The sequence below is a fragment of the Mus musculus genome, chromosome 12, assembly GCF_000001635.26.
Source record: "Mus musculus strain C57BL/6J chromosome 12, GRCm38.p6 C57BL/6J".
Lineage (NCBI taxonomy): Eukaryota > Metazoa > Chordata > Mammalia > Rodentia > Muridae > Mus > Mus musculus.
In genome coordinates this window covers 84,170,694-84,190,898 of record NC_000078.6, presented here as the reverse complement: position 1 = coordinate 84,190,898, position 20,205 = coordinate 84,170,694, and the positions used below count along the sequence as shown (strand labels likewise).

The window sequence follows — 20,205 nt, the reverse complement described above, 5'->3', positions numbered from 1 at the left end:
CTGTCATCCCGACCCCACAGGGACATCAGAATGAGTTTTAGCACCGCCAGTCTGGAGATCCGCTAAACCGGCCATTTTCTTTGGCTAGGACAGGTTAGCACCCTTCCTTTGAGTGTATGTACGTGTCCTGGTGCGGGGACAGGTAGGTGTGTGTGTGTGTGTGTGTTTGTGCGTGCGCACATACTCCCCCCCCCCCCCCCCCGACTCACTGCAGACTGCAGGAAATGCAGCCAGCGGTGGCTTTTCACTGGAGATTGCTTCTGCATATCACAGCTCCGTGAGGCTAAAGGCAATTGCACCTTGGGCTGGGGCTGGGAATGCTGAACTCCTCAGTTCTTAGTACGGGGATCCACTTAGTATTTGCACTTGAAGCAGCATGCAGGACAGTGAGACTGTGAGCTCATTTTATGAATCAGAAGCATTACAGCATAACCTCTGTGTTGGAGACCAGATCACCCTTCTCCCACCCCCACTGCTTGTACGCTTACATGAGGTCTCACAGTCTCACACTTGGGAACTGTTACAGTCGCGGGGTGAGGGGTGGGGGTGGGGACATCAATTCAAATTCCAGAGCCATCAAGCAAAACTGGTCCACACCCACTTCCGCCTCCACACTGGGCTGCCATTCCTGGATGGTGTGTGGACAGTCGCCTGGCAGTGACTGAAGGCAGCCTGACTGGCGGGGTGCATGGGAATGAGCCCTGAGCACCCGGGTTCATACTCTGCTTCTGCAATTGCAGTGTGGCCTCGTGGGTCGCTTGATTTCCTGAGCCTCGGTTTTCTCCTCTGTAAAATGGAGAGAATAGTTACTTGGTACAGTTGCTGTGAAGGTGAAACAAGATTGTGCATGCAAATTGATGGGCTGATAGTAGGTTTGCAATAGATGCTGACTATCTATTCACTAGGCGCAAGCCCAGCTCCTGGTGGCCTTCCATTTGCTGCTCCCGGGGAAGAGGAAATGAAGGGTGTCCTGCATGTGGTGGCGGTGGCTGGAATCAGTGACTGGGGCTGCTTTTGTGGCTTTTTCAAATGAAGCTTATTTTCTAGCACCTTAGGTCTTGGCCTACCCAGGTCCGTGCTGGTACAAGGAACTGTCCCTGTAGAGGATGGTTTAGGACTCTCTTCTCTGGGGACCCTACCCTCCCAGGCCTCTGGCTGAAAACCTCATCTGGGCTGGCATAGGTGTTTTGAAGTCTAGGAAAAAGTACCATTTTTTTTTCCCTCACCTGAACCCTGACAGTATGACCTGGATGAAGGTTTGGGTGGAGCCAGGGTGGGAGTTGTCCCATCAAAGGGCACTTTGTCCCTTGTCCCAACTGAAGTAAGTAGGGATGAGGTGAAATGCTGAATAGGAAGAAGCCGTCCCTGTGTCAGTCAGCAGAGAGCTGAGGCTTTGCTGGGTGCGGACGGACGGTCTCCCTGGGAGAGCCTGTTGCTTATGGTTCTGGTAAGGGCTGCTGTGGAGGAACAGGACAGTGGCGCATTGCCTCCCTGGTAGCTGCTGCTCTTTCTCTTCCTGGATTGGCGCCTTATACTGTGACCAGCCCGGGAAGGTTCTCCCTGTTCCCTTTGCCATTCTCCTGCCTGAGAGTGCTCCCTCCAAGTCTCAGGGAGGGGGAGGGGAGCAGCCTGGGTGAGATCTGTTCACCCAAGCTGGAAGGGAGGGAAGTACTGTAGGCTTGCCCCCAGATGGGGATTCCCTGAGGCCATCCACATCCTCCAGGAAGATGGCCTCCAGTGACGAAGGAACGCAGGAAGGGGGTTTAGGCTTCAGCTGTTCCCAGGTCGGATAGGCAGAAGCCCTAGTCCAGTCCACAGTTGCCACACCTTGCCAGGTGGGAAGGGAAAGCCACTAGAGCTCTGGATGGGGCTGCCGCGGTAAATTTGCCACTCTGCAGTACAGGTGGGCCCGGATTTCAAGCTCCTCCCAGCCAACTCTCCCTCTCAGCCTGGGGCAGCTCCTGGGGCGAGCACCTGCGTCGTCGTCCTCACCTGACTTCGCTGGGTCCAAGGCATTAGTTCATAATCATGGGCTCCCCAGCCTTGGGGAGTCATCCAAGAGCTGGAAGAGATTGGGGCGGGATAGCAAAACACCTTCCTTCCCACACAGGGAGGCTGAGAGACTGAGTTGTCCCTGCCCTCAGAGTTTGGAGGTTGGAAGGGCTGCCTACAGTACAGGAAGAACCCAGAGGAATACTGTCTAAGCTTCTGGGTATGGCTCAGTCTCCTGCTGGCTCCATGGTTATTTATTTGTGTGTGTGTGTGTGTGTGTGTGTGTGTGTGTGTGTGTGTGTGTGTGTGTAGGCGCACACAGTGTGGTTGGGATCTAAGTGAAAGCAGAAGTGGTCATGCTACACAGGGCACACACAGGATCTGACAGTGATAGCGAGGAAAAGAACAGGGTAAAGGCCCCTCGACGCTGTGGCTGCTGGTGTGCCTTCTGTCCCCTGTGCAGCTTGTATGCTTGAGAATAGGCAGCCCTCCCATGGTGACTAGTGGCAGCTCTTCCTCGCAGGTTCTGGGCAGAAGTGCCAAAAATAACCAAGCTGGTACTTCCACTTGTGGGACATTCCCTGCCCCGGCTTCTGGGCAGACTTGCTTACTTTCGAAAGCAGGCCCAACATCTGCCATCCCTGTTCCTACTTCCTGTGGCCACCCTTCTCCAGTGCCTCAGGCCATGCTGCCCTCCCTTTTTATTGCTCTCCTTAGAGTGAGTCCAGGAGGATGGTGGCTCAGCTTGGTGGGCCTGAGAATCCGGCCCCTGTTCTCTGGGATAGGCTCTTGTCCTCCTGTGTCCCTGTGGTCTCTGCTGGCACAGTTGAGTCTAGAGGAAGCCTGTCTGTGCTGCATGCGCTCTGCATGTGCTGCATGCGCTCTGCATGCGCTCTGCATGTGCTGCATGTGCTCTCCTTGCCAACTTTCTCTCCTGAGTCTGACGACCAGATGTCCTGTGTGTGTGTCTGCAGAGCCCAACACTGTTTCTGGGACTCCTTGTCTCCTTGTTCTGCACAGGCTGCTCAGAGCTGCTGTCAGCCAGCTGTGGAGCTGGAAGAGGCGGGTCCTTCATTGCTCCCAGGCCCAGCAAAAGAGAGAGGGAAATAACATGGACTGAGGACTCGCTTTGTGCAGGTCTTTCTACTACGTGTTACCCCATCTAATCCCGCAGTAGCTTCAATATTGTAGTGCTCACTTATTGATACGGAAGCTGAGGCTCACGTAGGCTAGCTCTGCAAGAGAGTTTGAGCACAGGGCCAGCCTTCTTAGTGCACAGCTCCACCCTTCTGACCGTTTTCCATGTGGTCAGGGAATGGGGCTTCACCCATGGAACTCGGTAAGATGGGGTAAGGGAGATTTAGGGCTGAGGAGGGAAGGAAAGAACCCAGTTTTGAGCTTGGGTCTGGGGGTGTGTGGCTGGGACATTCATTCATGCTTGGAAGGAGGGTGATGAAGCTTGACTTAAGCCTTCCAGATGTCTCCTCTCCCAAATGTACCCTAGCCTCTACAGTCATAAGAAAAGCTCTGGAAGACTGTAGACTAGGGGTTAGGTGGGATCTTGGGTCTTCCTACTGCTGGCTTTGACCCTAGGGCCTGTCATTCCTGTTAGCTTGGCCCGGGGCCCAGAGTGCCTGGTTAGTGTGTACTTGGGGCTTAGGCTGAGTGTTCTGCGGGTGCCTGGCATGACATGCCAAAGGCCTCTGGGTGTATTTCAGGAACAATAAAGAATAAATCAACACAGGAGAAAAGGCTCTACAGCAGCTGCTCCGAGACAGGAGAAATTCAAGGAATGTTGCCAGCATTTGGCAGAGATCCTGCATCTTGACCAGGGCCTGAGAAAGGGCCCGATGCTTGACTTGATGTCTGGGTGAGAAAGATGGGCAGCTTTCTGGACCTACCCTGCAGCCCTTTTTAAGCGGTTCCAGGCAGCTGTGCTGAGAACCCAGCTTCCCTGGCAACCAGTTTTTGTCCTTCTTGGTCACCAGGAGGACTGGAGAACACCGTCATTTATCTCTATTCCTTATTCTTACCTCACACAAGCAGCCACCAGTGTCCTCCAGGCCAAGCCTGGCATCCAGAAGGGTCTTGTCCCTCTCTAGAGCTGGCCAGAAGAGATGAGCCAGACAATTGTCAAGGACTGGTAGGTCTGAAGGGGCTCTGTGGTGGTTTGAATAAGAATGCCCCTCCCCCCAGGCTCATCTGTTTTCGTGCTTACTCACCAGGGAATGGCATTGTTTGAGAAGGATTAGGAGGTGTGGCCTTGTTAGAAGAAGTGTGTCACTGAGGTTTTAAAAGTCCAAGCCTGGCCCAATGCCTCTTTCTTTCTGCTGCATGTGGATCTGGATCTAGCAGCACACTCGGCTACCTCTCCAGTACCGTGTCTGCCTGTGTGCCAGGCTCCCCTCCATGATGATAACCTCTGGAACTGTAAGCCAGCCCCAAATAAATGGCTTTCTCGTGTAAGAGTTGCCTTGGTCATGGTGTCTCTTCACAGTGATAGAACAGTGCCTAAGACAGGTGCCAGATGTGTTAGTATCCACTTGGCAGCCCTGCCTCCAGCTCTGCTCAAGTTGTCATCTGTGTGCTCTTGGGGCAGCTGACCATGGGTTCATGGGCTTTGGTTCCATCAGCTGTGAAACAGGGATTTCTGCTGAGATCTTGGAGTGTGTGGGTTACTAGTCCCCTCTCCCTTTTTTAACATGTGCCCTGAAGAGCTTTCATTTACAAATTCAGAAGAAGCTGTGGAACCCATGCAGAGATGCGATTGCCTGGGCCTGGATCTGTTGCTCAGTGTCTGGGGAGTCAGGGCTGTAGCTGCTCGTAGGAACTCAAGCACAGAACTGATTGGTTTCAGACTTTGGGACATCAAGGGAAGGGATAAGGGGTATAGGATGATCTGGGGAGGGCAGGCTTTTATTCTGAAGCCACTTGAGGGTTTAGTACTGGAGAGAATGCCCCTGCAGGAAGACACAGCTCTTCAGCAGGCTCCCCAGGCCTGGGAGTCACTGGAGCCTCTTCAGAGCTACTCACCTGTTAGGCTTTTCCCAGCCAGCCACACTTCCCGGTCGTCAGCATGGTTGTCACACAGAATGCAGGGAGACGTTTGCCTGACTGTCCTGTCATTGGTTTCAACTGACTCAAACAAGAAGCCACAAGCCCGAGACTCAAGAAGAAAGTTTGCAGAAAGAGTTGTCGAGACAGGCGGTCCTGGCTCCAGTCCTGGGCTTGCTGTCTTGCTTCTCTGATCTTTGACCCCTTGGAACTTTTCAGGTTTGTTAGTGGAAAAGAGGTAGAGGAAGACATCTGCTTGGTGAGAATTAAGTAGGAGGTCTTAGTACCATGGATAAAGCCCTATTTGTGTAGTAGATTAGCCTTGGCTTCAGGTTTTCCTTGGTGTCTTGCCAAGAACTGGGGCCTTTTTTTCTTTTTCTTTTCTTGGGGGTGGGGTGGGGTGTTTTTTTGTTTTTTTGTTTTTTTCAGAGATCTGCCTGCCTCCCCAGTGCTGGGATTAAAGGTGTGCATCCCGGTCCAACTGGGGCCTTCTTAAATGAAGTCATGAAGCATTGCTTTTGAAGTCCTTGATACTGGATCCCTGCTATGCCCCCCCCCCCCAGCTCTGTGTCTGAAGACAAATTTTTTTCTCCGGATTGCTGTGCTGAACGAGGAGTTAGGTTAGGTGAACACGGACATCCCGTGCTAGTTGGCATCTGTTTAGCTTTCTCAGCTGAGCTCTGCTTTGCCAATTGGCTCTCAAGTGAGGCCAAAGCCTTCTTGACATGGCAAGAGGCCTTTACCTGACTGAGGTCCCACTGACCTGCAGCTTCCAGCCTACCTCTGCAGGCTTCTCTCCCACTGCCCATGCACTCTCTGGGCTCGCCTTTCATCAGCATCCCCAGTAGGGACCTATGACTAGAAGATTTGGATCATTTCTTGAGAGGAGTGTGATACACCACACTCTGGCTGAAAATGTTCCCCAAGAAGAGCAACCTTGGGATGGAGGCAGAGGCCATCCTGACTCTGTAGGGAGCCACAGGCGTGGGGTGGTGGAAGGAGGAGGGACCTTAGAGGCGCGCAGCATTGGGATCTGCTTCCGCCACCTTCTCAGCAGAGTCTTGAGTTTCCCTCGGTAGAAAGCACAGGGTCCATCCTTGTTTGCTTCATAAGGATAATTGTTGGGAGTCAGGGTTCACCGGGAGCCTGCTTCAGGTGTAAATGGTATAGTGCCTGTCTCTGGGAAGTACATTTAAGATACTCTGTAGACTGGCGACAGAGTGGAAATACTGGCCTGTGGCCATTTTTCCCCAGGGAAATACAAAGTTGCAAGATGACTTGTTGCGATGCAAAGACTGCTTCATTCTAAAGCTATTGTTAAAAAAGAAAAGAAAAGAAAAATCTCCCCCTTCCCCCTTTTTGAGACAGTGTTTCCCCGTGTATCTCTGGCAGGCCTAGAACTTGTTATGTGGACCAGGCCTCAAACTCAAAGAAATCCCCTGAATCTATATCCTGAGTACTGGGGTTAAAGATGTGTGCTACCATGTGTAGCTTTGTGCAAGCTATTTTAATTCAGGGAGCAGGTTTGGGGTGAGAATCAGTGTCTGGTGTGAGGAATGGACAAAGAAATACCTACATGCTTGCAGATGTTCAAGATCTACCACTCGTGGAGAGCACAGGTTAAAGGGAGTGGCTTTTACAAACCAGGAGAATGTGAACAGGTCTTAGAGCCTTTGTTTTCTGTAAATTTATCAGCTTTATTATTTGCTTTTGAATTTTAGCTCATTTTGATCAAAGAACGCACTTTGTATAATTTCAGTCCTTTTAAATCTATTAAGACTTGGTCTGGAGAGATGGTTCAGCAGTTAAGAGCACTGACTGCTCTTGCAGAGGTCCTGAGTTCAGTTCCCAGCAACCACATGTTGGCTCACAACCATCTGTAATAGGATGTGATGCCCTCTTCTGGTGTGTCTGAAGATAGCAACTGTACTCATACATAAATAAATCTTTTAAAAATTTTACAACATTTTATTAAGGCTTACTTGACTTATGATCTATCCTATGAGTGCTCTCTCTGAAGAGAGTACATGGTGTTGCTTTTGGGTGAGGTTTAGATAGAATTGGTTTGTCGCACTCAAGCTTTCCTTTCTTGGTGATCTTCTGGTTAATTGTATTGTCCATTATTGAAAACAGAATATTGAGGCCGGGTTTGGGGATTCACATCTTGAGAGACAGAGCCGGGTGGATTGCATCATCGAGACCACCAGCTTGGGCTACAGAGTAAAACCTTGTCTCAAAAAAAGAGTAGAGCACTAAAGTCTTTGATGGTAACTGTTGAACTGGATGCTTCTCCTGTGAATTCTCACAGTGTTTGCTTCATGGTGTTGTTGTTGTTGGGTACATGTATGCTAGTTTCTTCATTGTTATCAAGAGAAAGTGTTTTTGCTTTGTCTCTAGTGATAGTTTTTGTCTACAGATCAGTTTTACCGAAATACTGTGCAGTCCTTTCAGTTCTCTCTGGGTACTGTTTGTATGGTATGTGTTTCATTGTTTTATCTTTTATATATATTTGGTGGGTATGTATATTCTGGGAATGTATCAAGTGTTCATGTGGATACAGGTATGTGTGGGGTTCATGTGTATGCTAGATGTGTGTTAAGGCCAGAGGTCAACTCTCAGCTGACCTCAGTCACTCTCTACCTTATTTTTTGAGACAGATCTCTCATTGAACCTGGATCTCACTGATTGGCTGGACTGCATGGCCAGCCAGCCCTAGGGAATCTCCTGTCCCCATTTCCCTAGCCCTGGGGATTGCAGATGTGTATGCTGCTGTGGTTGGCTTCTTCTGTGGGTGCCAGAGATCTGAACTCGGGGCCTCATGCTTATGGCAAAAGCTTTACAGACTGAGCCATCTTTCCAGCACCTCTTCTTAGTGTCTTTTTTCTTGGAGGGTTGGGGAGTGAGATTGAGATAGAGTCTCACTATGCAGCCTTGGATAGCCTGAAACTCACTATGTAGACCAGGCTGGCCTCGAAGTCATAGAGATCTACCTGTCTCTGCCTCTCTGATTACTAGTGTCTCATTTCATTCTTTACTTTTAACCTATTTATGTCTTTTGTAAACTACATATAATTGGATCACTTTAAGAAATTCTAGCTGGCAGTGGTGGCACACGCCTTTACTCCCTGCACTCCGGAAGCAGAGGTAGGTGGATCTCTGGAATTTGAGGCCAGCTTGGTCTCTAGAGCAAGTTCCATGACAGCTAAGAGCACACAGAAAATCCCTGTCTCGAAAGAAAGAAAGAAAGAAAGAAAGAAAGAAAGAAAGAAAGAAAGAAACAAAGAAAAGAAAAGAAAAGAAAAGAAAAGAAAAAAGAAAAGAAAGAAAGAAAGAAAGAATTCTGCCAACCAATGCATTTAAATTGGAGTATTTAATAATTCACATTTTAAGCAGCTATTGGCAGGGTAGAATTTATGCCTTGTTTTGCAATTTCATTTTTATGTCTTGTTCTACCCTTCCCTCATTTCTGCCTTCATTTGTGTTAAACAAATAGTTTTGAGTATTCTTTTCCTTGCCCGTAAAATGAAACAAAGAAAAGCAAGGGATAAATGAAAGGCTGCCCACACCTTAAGGGCACCATAAACATGGGCACCAGTTGGACCTTGGGCTCTGTAAGAGTCATAGTCATCCCCAGGGGTTTCTTGAAGCAAAGTCCACCCAGGAGGGCTCTTTGGCAGCCTCGTGTCTTCTGCCCAGAACACTACCGTTGCAGACGGTTCCTAGGCAACTCTACATCCCAGCCCCTGACTCTCCATCTCTTCCCTGGCTCCTGGCCTTGGCGTTGTCCGGGCTCCTTATGAAGTGTGATGGATTTACTTCCTAATTTCTCTCTACCTCCTTTCAGACCCAGGGTGGGTTTGAGAATCCCTGCAGGGCACAGTTAGGCTGCGGGAGTGTGATGGTGGAGGGGGCAGCCATATGACTTGGAGTTGGTCGGTCGCCTGGTTCCTCCCTCGTGAACTCTGGGATCGGCTACTTTTCAGAGCCATGCTGTCCTCGTGCCTCAGTTGGGACAAAGCTGGACGTGCAGGTCGCTGCTGCTGGCACTGTCTGTGCGGCTGGTGTTTCTTTCTTTGGTCCCTGTGTCTTTGGTTCTTTGGTTCCTGCGTCTTTCCACGCTCTTAAATTCCTCCCGTGCAGAAACCAGTGAGTGGAGATCACTGGACCAGACACCTAGTTCCCCACTACTCTCTCCATTTGCTTCGAACCCCGTGAAACACAATGGGGTAGCAGCAAGGAGCTTGGCAAGGAGAGTCAGTAAAGGGTGACCATATGTGCCGGAGACAGAGTGTTAGCAGAGCTGACAGAGAGGCTGAACTTATAGGCAAAAGGGGCAACTTCAGCAGAAGCCCAAAGAGGGAACTAACTCCTTGGGGGGGGGTCACCTGTTCCTTGGTTTATCCTTCTCTCTCGTTCCCTACAGTATTGCTGATAATGTGTTTCTGTGTCTGTTTCTGCCCACTTCACTAGAAGCTCCATGGGATAAAGACTATGCTTTGTCTCCTGTGTCTCCCTAGAGCCTGGCATCCAGCCAGTGCCATCAAATGCCTGTTGAATGGATGAAGGGGCCCAGGCAGACCTGCACAGCTGCAGCAGGGTGTGTGCAGTGGGGGAAGAGGCAGGGCAGGCGACGTTAAGCAAGGCCCCTATGACTGGCCTCCTCTGTATCTTGGCTCGGGGCCGAGGTTGGCACCGGGACACACAGGCAGCCTCCAGAGAGCCCTGCCCTAGACCTACTAGGGAGTCAGACCTTTCCAGAAGGAAAGACCCAGAGCAGACCCTGGTGGTGTGAGCATCACAGGGCATAGAGAGTATGGTGAGGGGACAGACTGGAATCACCCCCCACCTCCACCCAAAGTTTCAGCCATCTGAAGACTTGACTACAGGGCCATTTTCATCTCTCAGTGTTCTCTCACTCTGGGGTTCAGGGTGCATGTGCACGTGTGAGTGTGGAGGTCAGAGGTCACTGTTGGGTGTCTTCCTCTTTCATATCTCTATCATACTTTTGAGTCAGATCTCTTACTGAACTTGGAGCTTGGTAGTGGCTAGATTGTCTGGCCAGAAAGCCCCAGGAGCCCTCCTGTCTGGGCTTATACGTGCCCTTGTCGTGTCCAGCTTTTGATATGGGTGCTGGAGACTGAAACTGAAAACTCGATGACAAGCACTTTACTGAGCCATCTGCCCAGCCTTATCTTTTCTTATAGAGTATGTAACTGTCAGAGTCACCCTCGTCCTTTGGGAAGGTTTTCCTGTAATTGGTGGTGACCCTTGTCCAGCAGGCAGGCAGTCCCTCAGTTGAGTCTGGATGCTTGGTCCTCTGCTGAGCCTCGGTAGCACGTCTGTGTGCATGAGCTCCCCCCCACCTTTAAAAGGAAACTGGTTATTCCGGTCCCCCATGGACATCTTGCTGGCAATTTGTGGGACAGTGAGTGAGGGACACAATTAAGGTGGTTGCTTAGGCCAGGGCCCTGAGTATCCTATCAGGCTATGCACACACATAATCCTTTAAAAGCACCTCACTGTTGGTCTTTTTGCTGTCAAAGCTCATACTGTATTGAGCTTGAACCTTGGCCAAGTTTCTGAGCCTGGCCAGCTTACTAACTGAGACCCCGGGGACTCTCTCCCCAGCCTGTCAACCCAGGCTCTGCATCTCTGAGCTGAGGTTCAGTCTGGGCAAAGGGTGAGCCAGGGACTGTGGGTGGCGAGTGGGTCAGTCATAGGCCTCCTGCCTGCTGTGCCCTCCCTGCACCAGGTGGCAGGCAGGTCAGTACCTTAGGCATCAAAGCCTCTTCTTTCTCACCGGCTTGCAAACTCCTTGAGAACAGGGCTTCTGTATGCAGTAGTTCTGGCAAATCTCTGGCCTGAGTGGGAACCTTGTTGCAGTGGTGGGGAGCAAATGGCATGTGGACAGCTACTTTGTTTCTAGAGGGAAGGTTTATCCAAGACCTCACGACTCTTTTTTTATTTTTTTAAGATTTATTTATTTATTATATATGTGAGTACAGATTGTAGCTGTACAGAGAGTTCTGAGCCTTCATCTGGTTGTTGGGAATTGGATTTAGGACCTCTGCTCACTCAGCCCCTGCTTGTTCCCGCCCAAAGATTTCTTTATTATTATACATAAGTACACTGTAGCTGTCTTCAGACCAAAAGAGGGAGCCAGATCTCATTACGGGTGGTTGTGAGCCACCATATGGTAGCTGGGATTTGAACTCAGGACCTTCAGAAGAGCAGTCAGTGCTCTTACCTGCTGAGCTATCTCACCAGCCCCAAGACCTCACCACTCTTAACTGCCCCCCAAGATGGCATTTCTCAAACACTTACCCAGCCTAGCTGTGGCCAGAGACCTCAGTTAACCGAGAAGGGCCATTCAGAAAGTGAACCTGTACTTAAGGCCAGCTAGGTCATGCTGGGCCCCTTGGCATAGTCTTTTAATATTTTAGACACATCTTAGTGTTTTGAGACCCAGTCTAACCATGTCAGGGGCATGAGGTAAACAGACTTAAAACCCTGTGTTCCTGAGCATGGTCTAGGCAGAGGTGAGAAGCTCTGAGGGCGGGAGAGCTGGTACTTTTCCAGGTGGTTCGCATGTAGTATGGGGTAGTAAATGATGGCCCAGGAGCAAATGACTCATGGGCCTGCCGCTGGAGAAGGCCTTGCGTTTAGCTTTGTTGGGGAGAACATGAGCTCTGTATGTATTGTTGGGGAGAGCTAACATGGGGGTCCCTTTATATCACCTCAGCAACATGGGGAGCTCTGCCGTCTATCTGGGAGATAAACTGGCCTCAGGATTAGGCAGGACCCCAGGCTGGATACCTGGCTGCGTGCACTTTTGCTTGGGTAAGTTCTGAAGTGCAGATTTTGGGAACAGGCAGTTCCAGGTCAGGTGTTTAGGTACAAGTGTCTGCAGCAGAGATGAGGAAGCCGGGCACTTGGGAGTTAGTGTGGGGTGCGTGGGTGTGTGCTGGGGTCAGGCAACATGATAAGCTCCGTGTGTAATCCCGCTTCCAGCCCTGGGGTCAGAGAGTTTCCCAGAGGAAGCCCTGGCTAAAGGATGACAGGGGTGTGGCCAAATGCAAAGGTTGGAAAGGCAGGGACCAGGCTTAGTCAGAGACCTAGGAGCAGTGGGAGGCCTGACCATATTCTTCTTGCTTGAAGTGCTAGAGAGGCAGCAGGAGCCAGAGTCTGGGGACTTTGGGGCCCGGTAGGTGCTTCAGACTTCCCCCCAAGGCAGCCTCTCCAGTGCTCAGAGACATGGCTTGCTTGCTTCAGGTTAAGGTCTTGTAGGGTTCCCTGTCTGTATTTTACTTGTTCTCGGTTGAGACACCAAGCTCTGACTTCCCTGCGTCCTTGAGGGGACCAGGGTATGTGTGTGTGTGTGTGGGGGGGGGGGCAGGTATATATAATGTCAATACTCAGAGGGTAAGGTAAGAGGGTCCAGAGTTCAAGGCTAGCCTGAGCTAATAAAATAGTTTGGAGTAGGACTGTTTGGCCCTCTAATGGCTAGGAGGGTTTTCTAGCTGGTTATTACCTCCAGTTCAGAGTTGAGCCACTGTGACCCTGGACCAGGCTGGGCACCTCCTCCCTGGTGTCTGTGACTCACAGCAGTCTTGTGTCTCAGATGAACAAATCGAATGGCCCAGGTGTCTGGTGAGTGGCCCAGTCAGTCTCTCAGTGGCCATAACTGGTTCTCCTCCCTTGTTGAAGGGTTCAATAAATTCTCCTGGGTGGGCTAGCCATATAGTTGGGCATGTGTGGTCTGTTATGTCACTTGAAAAGCTGACATACCTTTAGAGTATAGTGATCATTAACACAGTGTACACCCAAGGACTTTCTAGAACCTTCTAACATGTCTCTGAAGCCCATATGTGGGTTCAGCACTACTCTCTCTTTCTTGGTGCACCCTGTGTTTTCTTTTTCTTTCTGTAGAAAAAAATGCATTCCACCAAAGAGCTTTCTGTGACCTCCCTCTGGTCCCAGGCCACTGATAAATGACACTGGCTTTGTTTTTCAGCCTAGGGCTCCCTGTGGTGCCCTGGTCAGAGATTGGTTGCTGTGGAGAGGCTCCTAGAGGAAGACCAGAGAAACATAGGCCGGCAAAGTGGTTGCAGTGTCTGGCTGTGGGTTTCCTTCTGCTGTGATCTTGTATCTGTTGTCAGAGGCCTTGCCTCTGGTCCCAGGGGTTCCTCCTTACATCTTCTTGATCCTTGGGCATTTGCCCCATTGGCTGGCAAGTCTTTGGAGCAGGTGGCTTCCTTCTTCCTCACTGGAAGGTCAGACCTGCTTACAGCTGAGGGGCTGAGGAGAGGGAGGGAGGGACAGTCAAAAAGAGAGGAAGTGGCTCAGTGCCAGAGCAAGGGTGGGAGGTACACTCCCTCCCACCCCTACTCTGAGAGCTCAAAGCCCCACCACAGCAGACCAGAAGTGCCAGGGTTAGAGAACCTAGGTTTGAGGTGGGCCCGCCTAGCCAGTACAGATGTCACGACTCCTGCAGCTGGACCTGATACTTGCCTCCTCTTTGTGGCGAGGCTCCTTCCCTGCTTCTCTGGAGATTGAGGGTCTCAGTCATGTTTAAAGAGGGTGGGAGAGGGTTGCTTCTGGCCAGAGCTAGTGAAGAGCAGTGTCCAGCAAGCCCTGACCTAAGGAAAGGTAAGTGTATGGGGCCTAAGATCAGACTGGTGTGTGTTGAGGATTTCATCTTGTGTGTGACATGCCTGGCTTCAAGTCCTGGTGACATAATCATGTGTGACTGTAGGCAAATTACCTTGTTCCTGTAAGCCTTATCTAGCTTACCTACAAAATGGGAGTTAAACTATTGGTGCTTGATACAAGGCTTTAAAAAATACAAAGTACTTTGGACACTCTTGACACAGACAAGCCGGCTACATTGTTATTATTAGGGCTACTTAGAGCTTGGCTGCCATGGTGGTCCTTCCAGCTTCCTCTTCTCTTAGGCCTGCACGTTTGCCTCCTGCTTGGCAGGCCAGGGAGTTGTGGGGATTTCTGCAGCAGGAAGCTTATGGGGTGATTCCACCGTTCCCCAAACCAGCCTCTTGTTCAGAGCAAGTCTCCCCTATCATGGTATATGCTGAGTTGATGGGCTCTCCCTGGTGTGCAGGGTAGGAAGAAAAACAGCTTGATCCACCCTCAGATTTAATCTCCCCTGCTACCGCACACACCCATGGGCAAGAGCTTCCATATTCTGGAGCTCCGGACCCAGACTCCGCCTTCTGCCCTCTAAACCCCCAAGCCGGGCACTGAATAGCCATCCCCTGCCTAGGCCCCCTCTGACAGGAACCTGTCTGCACGTGCACCCATGCCTGCCTGCCACGTGGGCCTTCCCCTGTTGCAGGCCCCCAAAGCCCATGCTGTGACTCCCAGGCGACAGGCATCCTGAGTGCCTGTGAGCATCCCTGAGCTTGCAGCTCCCTAGAGGCACGTGGCCTGCTGGGCTTCCCTCTGTCCTGTCTCCTCCCTGCCTTTTTTTTTTCTTCCTCTGCCTTGCTGCGCGCACACACACACACACACACACACACACACACACACACACACGTATTTCTAGTTTTGCCAGGCTTGGGTCTCCCTCGGAGAGGTGGAACTCGAAGTCCCACCCTTCAGCTTCATCATGGAGGCCCCAGGGGATTTTCCATCTCTGGCTGGCTTTCAGTTCTCTGTTGTGAATTGGTCTGGCTACCCAAGGAAGGGGGTTTAAAAAGCATGAGAAAGATTTGTTCAAAGAGGGTCTCCAGCCCTGAGCGCTTGTCCAAATCCTTCCCTTCCTGCTGGTGCTAGGGTGACTCAGTGTCCTCAGTCCGTCTGTCCCTGCGATTTCCACAAATGAAAACAAAGGAGTGCACGGACTTAGAGCTCTCTCGCCGTTCTCCTGGGCTAAAGCTCGCGCTGTCTACCAGGCCCAGGAGCTGAGGAAGGAAATGGTGGAGGAAGTTGCTCCCCTTCTGGGTGCTGGGTGAAAGTGAAAGAAAGGGAGGGGGCCTCCAGTGAGTCAAGCGGCCAGGCTGGCAGGCAGGCAGGCCAGTCCGGGAGGGAGCCCGGGCTGGAGCTGCGGAAACGTGCGGAGCAGCGATAGCACGGAGAGCCTGGGAGGAGAACCGGGGCTCGGTGTGGGCGGGGCTTCTCGTGGGCAGGACTTATGACGCCAGGTCTGTTCTTTGCTGCTGGTTTTCTGGGAACTGCCCCACCTGCTATCATAATCTCTGTGGTATCTGAGCCTACCAGGATCTGCAGATTCATCCTTGCCCACCTCTAGCCTTTCCACCTTAGTGACCCAGGGTCAGAGTCTTGGCAAAGAGGTGGGCTTGTATACCTCCTACTCTTACCAACTTCCCAGAGGGAGACAAACTAACTAAACAAATAAACAAAATTTTATCTGAAGAACAAAAACTTAACAACACAGCAAGCAGCTATGCATGTTGTAAAATACAGGCCTGGATTCTATTCTGTAGCAATGTCAGTGTAACTGTCACTTTAGACATCAGCTTAGAGTGGGGTGGGGAGTCTGGCTCACTTGTTCAACATGTGCTTAGCATGAATAAAGCCCCTATCCCAGCAACACCATCCTCAAAATATGGCAAAGCAAAACAACTGAACACTTTCCATCATAGGCAGTCTCGAGGGCCTGAGGTCTAGAACTCTGCACCGTTCCTATTTGAGTTAGACTCTGCTCTGGCTAGGCACTCTTTAACAGTGGAGGGGACGGCGGTGGTAGCCAGCAACAGCTGCTGACCAGCTACTAGACTAAATTGGGCCCACATCCAGCCAGGGTTGCAAAACAGGTTCTGTGTTAGTTTGAGAAAGATTTCAGCAGCCAGAGCCCCACCCAGCAACTCTTCCCAGGGGTGGGGCCTCACCTACGTGCTTCGGCATAAAAGGCTGCAAGCCTAACTCTATGGGCCCTGTGGGCTTTGCAAGAGCCTGGTGTGACAGAGGATGGGTGGCTATGCTGGGAATAGTCCCTGTCCCCTAACTTGCTCTTCTTTAGGTGGAGGGGAGCAGTGACCTTAGGGGAATTCTTCTGGGTCTGGAGCTATTGTGTAGACAGTCATGTGGGAAGGAACAGACCTGGGCTGCACTGTGCCCCAGCCTAGTTTATAGTTTAATAGGACAAGGTTCTCAGTTTGGCTTTTGCTTTCCCTTTTCCCCGTTTGACTTGGAGCTTAGGCAACATGTCAGCCCCACTTGGCCCCTTGGTCTGTGTCTTTAGAGGGTTCCGAGTTACACAACCAAATGCAGCAGACGAGAGTCTAGCCAGGAGGTGGTGGGACAGGAAGAGCGAGGACACCTGATCCTGCTGTCTTGCTGGCAGCTGCCCCATGATCCCTGGCCCCCATGAGTGACTTGAGGCAGGGGGACACTGGTGCTCATATCTAGGGGTCACGTGGCTAACACTGTCACTGGTTTTTCCTCTGCAGGCTCCAGGACCTGGCACAGGCAGGCATCATGATTAGGGAAGTGTAGCTGAGCGCAAGAGCCTCCCTAGAAGAGGAAGGACCAGCGGACATTTCCTAGCTCTTGCCTGAAGGCTCCTGCGTTTTCCTCTGCCTCTCTTCTGCCCTCCCTGGCTACTGGACTGGGGCCAGGCTTCCAGCAGGACCTCCTACCAAGGGATGGGCAGCAGCTGAAGGACGTCTCACTGCCAGGCTTAGTCGGCCACACCATGAACCTCCAGGCCCAGTCCAAGGCTCAGAGTAAACGCAAGCGTTGTCCTTTTGGGGACCAGGAGCCAGCCGCCAAGGAACAGCCACCACCACTGCAGAGTCCACCACAGTCCCTCAGAGCTAAGGAGGAACAGTACGGGGCCCACGAAGGTCCCACAGGGGTGGCCTCCACCACCCAGCCTGTGGAGCTGTCTCCTCCTAACAACCTGGCTCTCCTGAACAGTGTGGTGTATGGATCTGAGAGGACCACGGCAGCCATGTTGTCCCAGCAGGCCCAAGTAAGCTCGGTAAAGTGGCCCAGCTCTGTGATGGCTCCAGGGCGGGGCCTGGAACGTGGCGGAGGTGGAGGCATCAGTGACAGTGGCTGGCAGCAGCAACCTGGCCAGCCCCCACCCCACTCCACGTGGAATCACCTGCCCCTCTACGGTGGACCCAAAGGGAGCCCTCATCCAGGTGTGGGGGTACCTCCCTACTATAACCACCCGGAGGCACTGAAGGGGAACAAACCTGGAGGTCCCCAGCTGGATCACTATGGAAACGCAGTGCAGCCCATGGTGCCACAGAAGGTGCAGCTGGAGGTGGGGAGGCCCCAAGCACCCTTGAACTCTTTCCATGCAGCCAAGAAACCCCCAAACCAGACACTGCCCTTGCAACCCTTCCAGCTGGCATTTGGCCACCAGGTGAACCGTCAGGTCTTCCGGCAGGGCCCTCAGCCCTCTAACCCCACCGCCTCCTTCCCACCTCAGAAGCAGCAGCAGCAACAGCAACCGGCAGCCCTGCCCCAGATGCAGCTATTTGAGAACTACTACCCCATGCATCAACTGCCTTCGCAACAGCACCAGGACTTTGGCCTGGCACCAGGTGGGCCACTGGGACAGACCCACCTGGCTCACCGCAGCATGGCCCCTTACCCCTTTTCCCACAACCCAGATATGAACCCAGAACTGCGCAAGGCTCTCCTGCAGGACCCTGCTTCACAGCCCGTGCTACCTCAGCCCCAGATGGCCTTCCCACGTCGCTCCCGCCGTCTCTCCAAGGAGGGAATTCTGCCTTCCAACTCCCTCGATGGAGCTGGCACCCAACCTGGGCAGGAGCCCGCGAGCAATCTGTTCCTTCACCACTGGTCTCTGCCGCAGCCACCGCCAGGCACCCTGGGGCAGCCCCATTCTGAAGCCCTGGGATTCCCGTTAGAACTGAGGGAGTCACAGATGCTGGCGGATGGGGACAGACTGGCACCCAATGGTCGGGAGCGGGAGCCTCCCGCCATGGGTAATGAGGAGGTCATGAGAGCAGGGGGCCTCGGGGACTGTGGACAGATGATACGAAGTGGGGTGATCCAGAGCACAAAACGGAGACGCAGGGTGTCCCAGGAGGCTAATTTGCTGACCCTGGCCCAGAAGGCAGTGGAGCTGGCCTCTATGCAGGTGAGAATGGGCGGCATCTGCTGCGGTAGTGGGGTGATGCGTATAGGTCAGGTTTTATTCAGTTATTTAAAGGAAATGGAAGCTCTTTATTCAGAGTACCCCTGCATGAGGCACCTGTACCCGCAGGGACGCTGAGGTTGCCAAGCACGGTGGTTGGTGGGTAGGAAAGTCCTTGTTGGCTTCTTCCCTTGGAACTTGAGGACTCGGAGAAGGGGGTGCTGAGAGCCAGCATTCTAAGAGGCAAGAGTGTACTGGTAGTTGCACATGATGCTTGTCAAAATGCATTAGCTATAATCTAGATGAGGAAGTCATGTTGCAATAAAGTTCTTTTTTTTTTTTTTTTTTTTAAGTCAGAAGGGAAGGAAGACCAATCAGACTTTGAGCACTTGTGTTAACCCTGGGTTTTAAATTTTATTTTATACTTGCTCAAAAGTAACTGATCATACGCAATAGCAAAGGTATGAATGTCACCTGCCCCAGGTTTCTGTAAGGAGCTGAGCCACTTAGGATAAACACCTCCCATTTGATCAGCATTAACTCTCTGCATCCTTAGAATCTGCAACCACTGTCACCTTTAGGCCCTGGCTGACACACAGGAGGCTACATAATTTTGAGTCTTTGCTCCAGCCAGATACCTGTGAGAAAATAGCTGCAAACCGCTCCCCACCCCCACTCCTTCATCTTGCCACAGCGAGATGCTTGGTTACATGCCGCACCCCATAGGCTAGATGCAACATCTGCAAGCCACCTGTGGACTGATGACCACCTGGAATCTGCTGCTTCAGGCCAGGGTGGCACAGCCAGGCAGAAGGGAGGGGGTGGAGAAGATTTGAAAGGTATAGGAAGAGGGATGGCCTAGGAAGTGCCAGGCTGTCAAAGACCAACCAGTAAGTGGTTGAGTTGCTGGCCTGAATGGGATTCCTAGGTCAGCAAACAGGGGCTCAACTCCTGAACCTCACTGCCACCCCCTCTCCCCAATCTCCCTCTTACCCAGGATGCCAATGGCTCTGAGGAGAAGCGGAAAAGCGTGTTGGCCACAACTTCCAGGTGTGGCGTGGAGTTTTCCGAGCCTGCCTTAGCCGCCAAGAGAGCTCGGGAGGAGAGTGGGATGGTACCCCTCATCATTCCTGTGTCTGTTCCCGTGAGGACTGTGGGTCCAACTGAGGTGGCCCAAGTCGGAGGTGCTGACGAGGATGGGACTGGTCTTGAGCAGTACCCCACCGAGCACAAGCCGTCAGTCATCGTGACCCGCAGGCGGTCCACCCGAGTTCCCGGGACAGATGCTGCAGCTCAGGTATGAGAGGATGCTATTTTCCTTCGTTCATGTTTTGTTTTGTTTTGTTTTCCTGAGACAAGGTCTCTGTGTAGTTCTGGCTGTCCTGGAACTTACTGTGTAGACCAAGCTGGCCTTGAACTCACAGAGATCCGCCTCTACCTTCTGAGTGCTGGGATTAAGAATATGTGTCACTATGTCCAGCCCGGTAAAAATTTTAAAAATAGTTTTATATTCTGTGACTCTTTCCCACACACATGTGGTGGGTGCCCTTGGAATTGCGGTTATGGAGAGTATAAGCCACCATGTGGGTGCTGAGAATGGGGTCCCCGTCCTCTGAAAGAGCAGCCAGTGCTCTTAACCACTGAGCCATCTTCCCACATATCAGGGAGATACTGTTTTTTTATTTTCCAAATCAAACTTGTACAGAAATACACAGAGGGTCTGAGGTAGTTTTATACTTGAGGTGGTGGTCATCAGGAGAGTCTAGCTTGTGGATCTGTTGTGGTTGCCAGTCAGGAGGTGATAATGGCTCCTGGGGAAGGTCCTGAGCTAGCTTCTGGGGTGCAGAAGTGTTTGCCTGTGTGTTCAGTTCTGAGCCAAGCGGTGGTGTTTCCTGTACTCTGTCCCTGCTTTTTGATGCTTTAGGGGTGTGCACGTTTGGCCCAGCGTGAGACTTGCTGAGAGAAGTTTCTTTTCATCAGTAGTATCTGTTCTGTGAGCAGCACGTGTCTTTCTGTCCTTCCGCTACATCTTCTCTGTATCCTTTCGGAACGATTTCAAGTAG

At 51.7% G+C, this 20,205-nt stretch overlaps 1 protein-coding gene across 4 annotated transcripts in view, besides 1 other annotated feature; it reads left to right on the top strand.

The window, feature by feature from the left end:
• Mideas (mitotic deacetylase associated SANT domain protein) overlaps positions 1 to 20,205 on the top strand; it is a 69,714-nt gene that overhangs the window by 27,983 nt on the left and 21,526 nt on the right. For 3 of the 4 annotated variants that reach the window (NM_001163501.1, NM_001163502.1, XM_030246705.1), the window contains exons 2-3: positions 16,476 to 18,145; positions 19,140 to 19,439. In NM_001163501.1, coding sequence (NP_001156973.1) covers positions 16,721 to 18,145; positions 19,140 to 19,439 — 1,725 coding nt within the window. In that variant the 5' untranslated portion in view covers positions 16,476 to 16,720. Of the gene's footprint in view, positions 1 to 1,273; positions 1,448 to 16,475; positions 18,146 to 19,139; positions 19,440 to 20,205 lie in introns of those variants that run through there. The other variant, XM_006515843.4, reaches the window with a different exon arrangement.
• Positions 14,156 to 15,208: an enhancer, noted in NCBI's record as "VISTA enhancer mm529". NCBI's record gives its function as "enhancer in: branchial arch[4/13] | other[4/13]" and the evidence as "EXISTENCE:transgenic organism evidence [ECO:0001131][PMID:17130149]".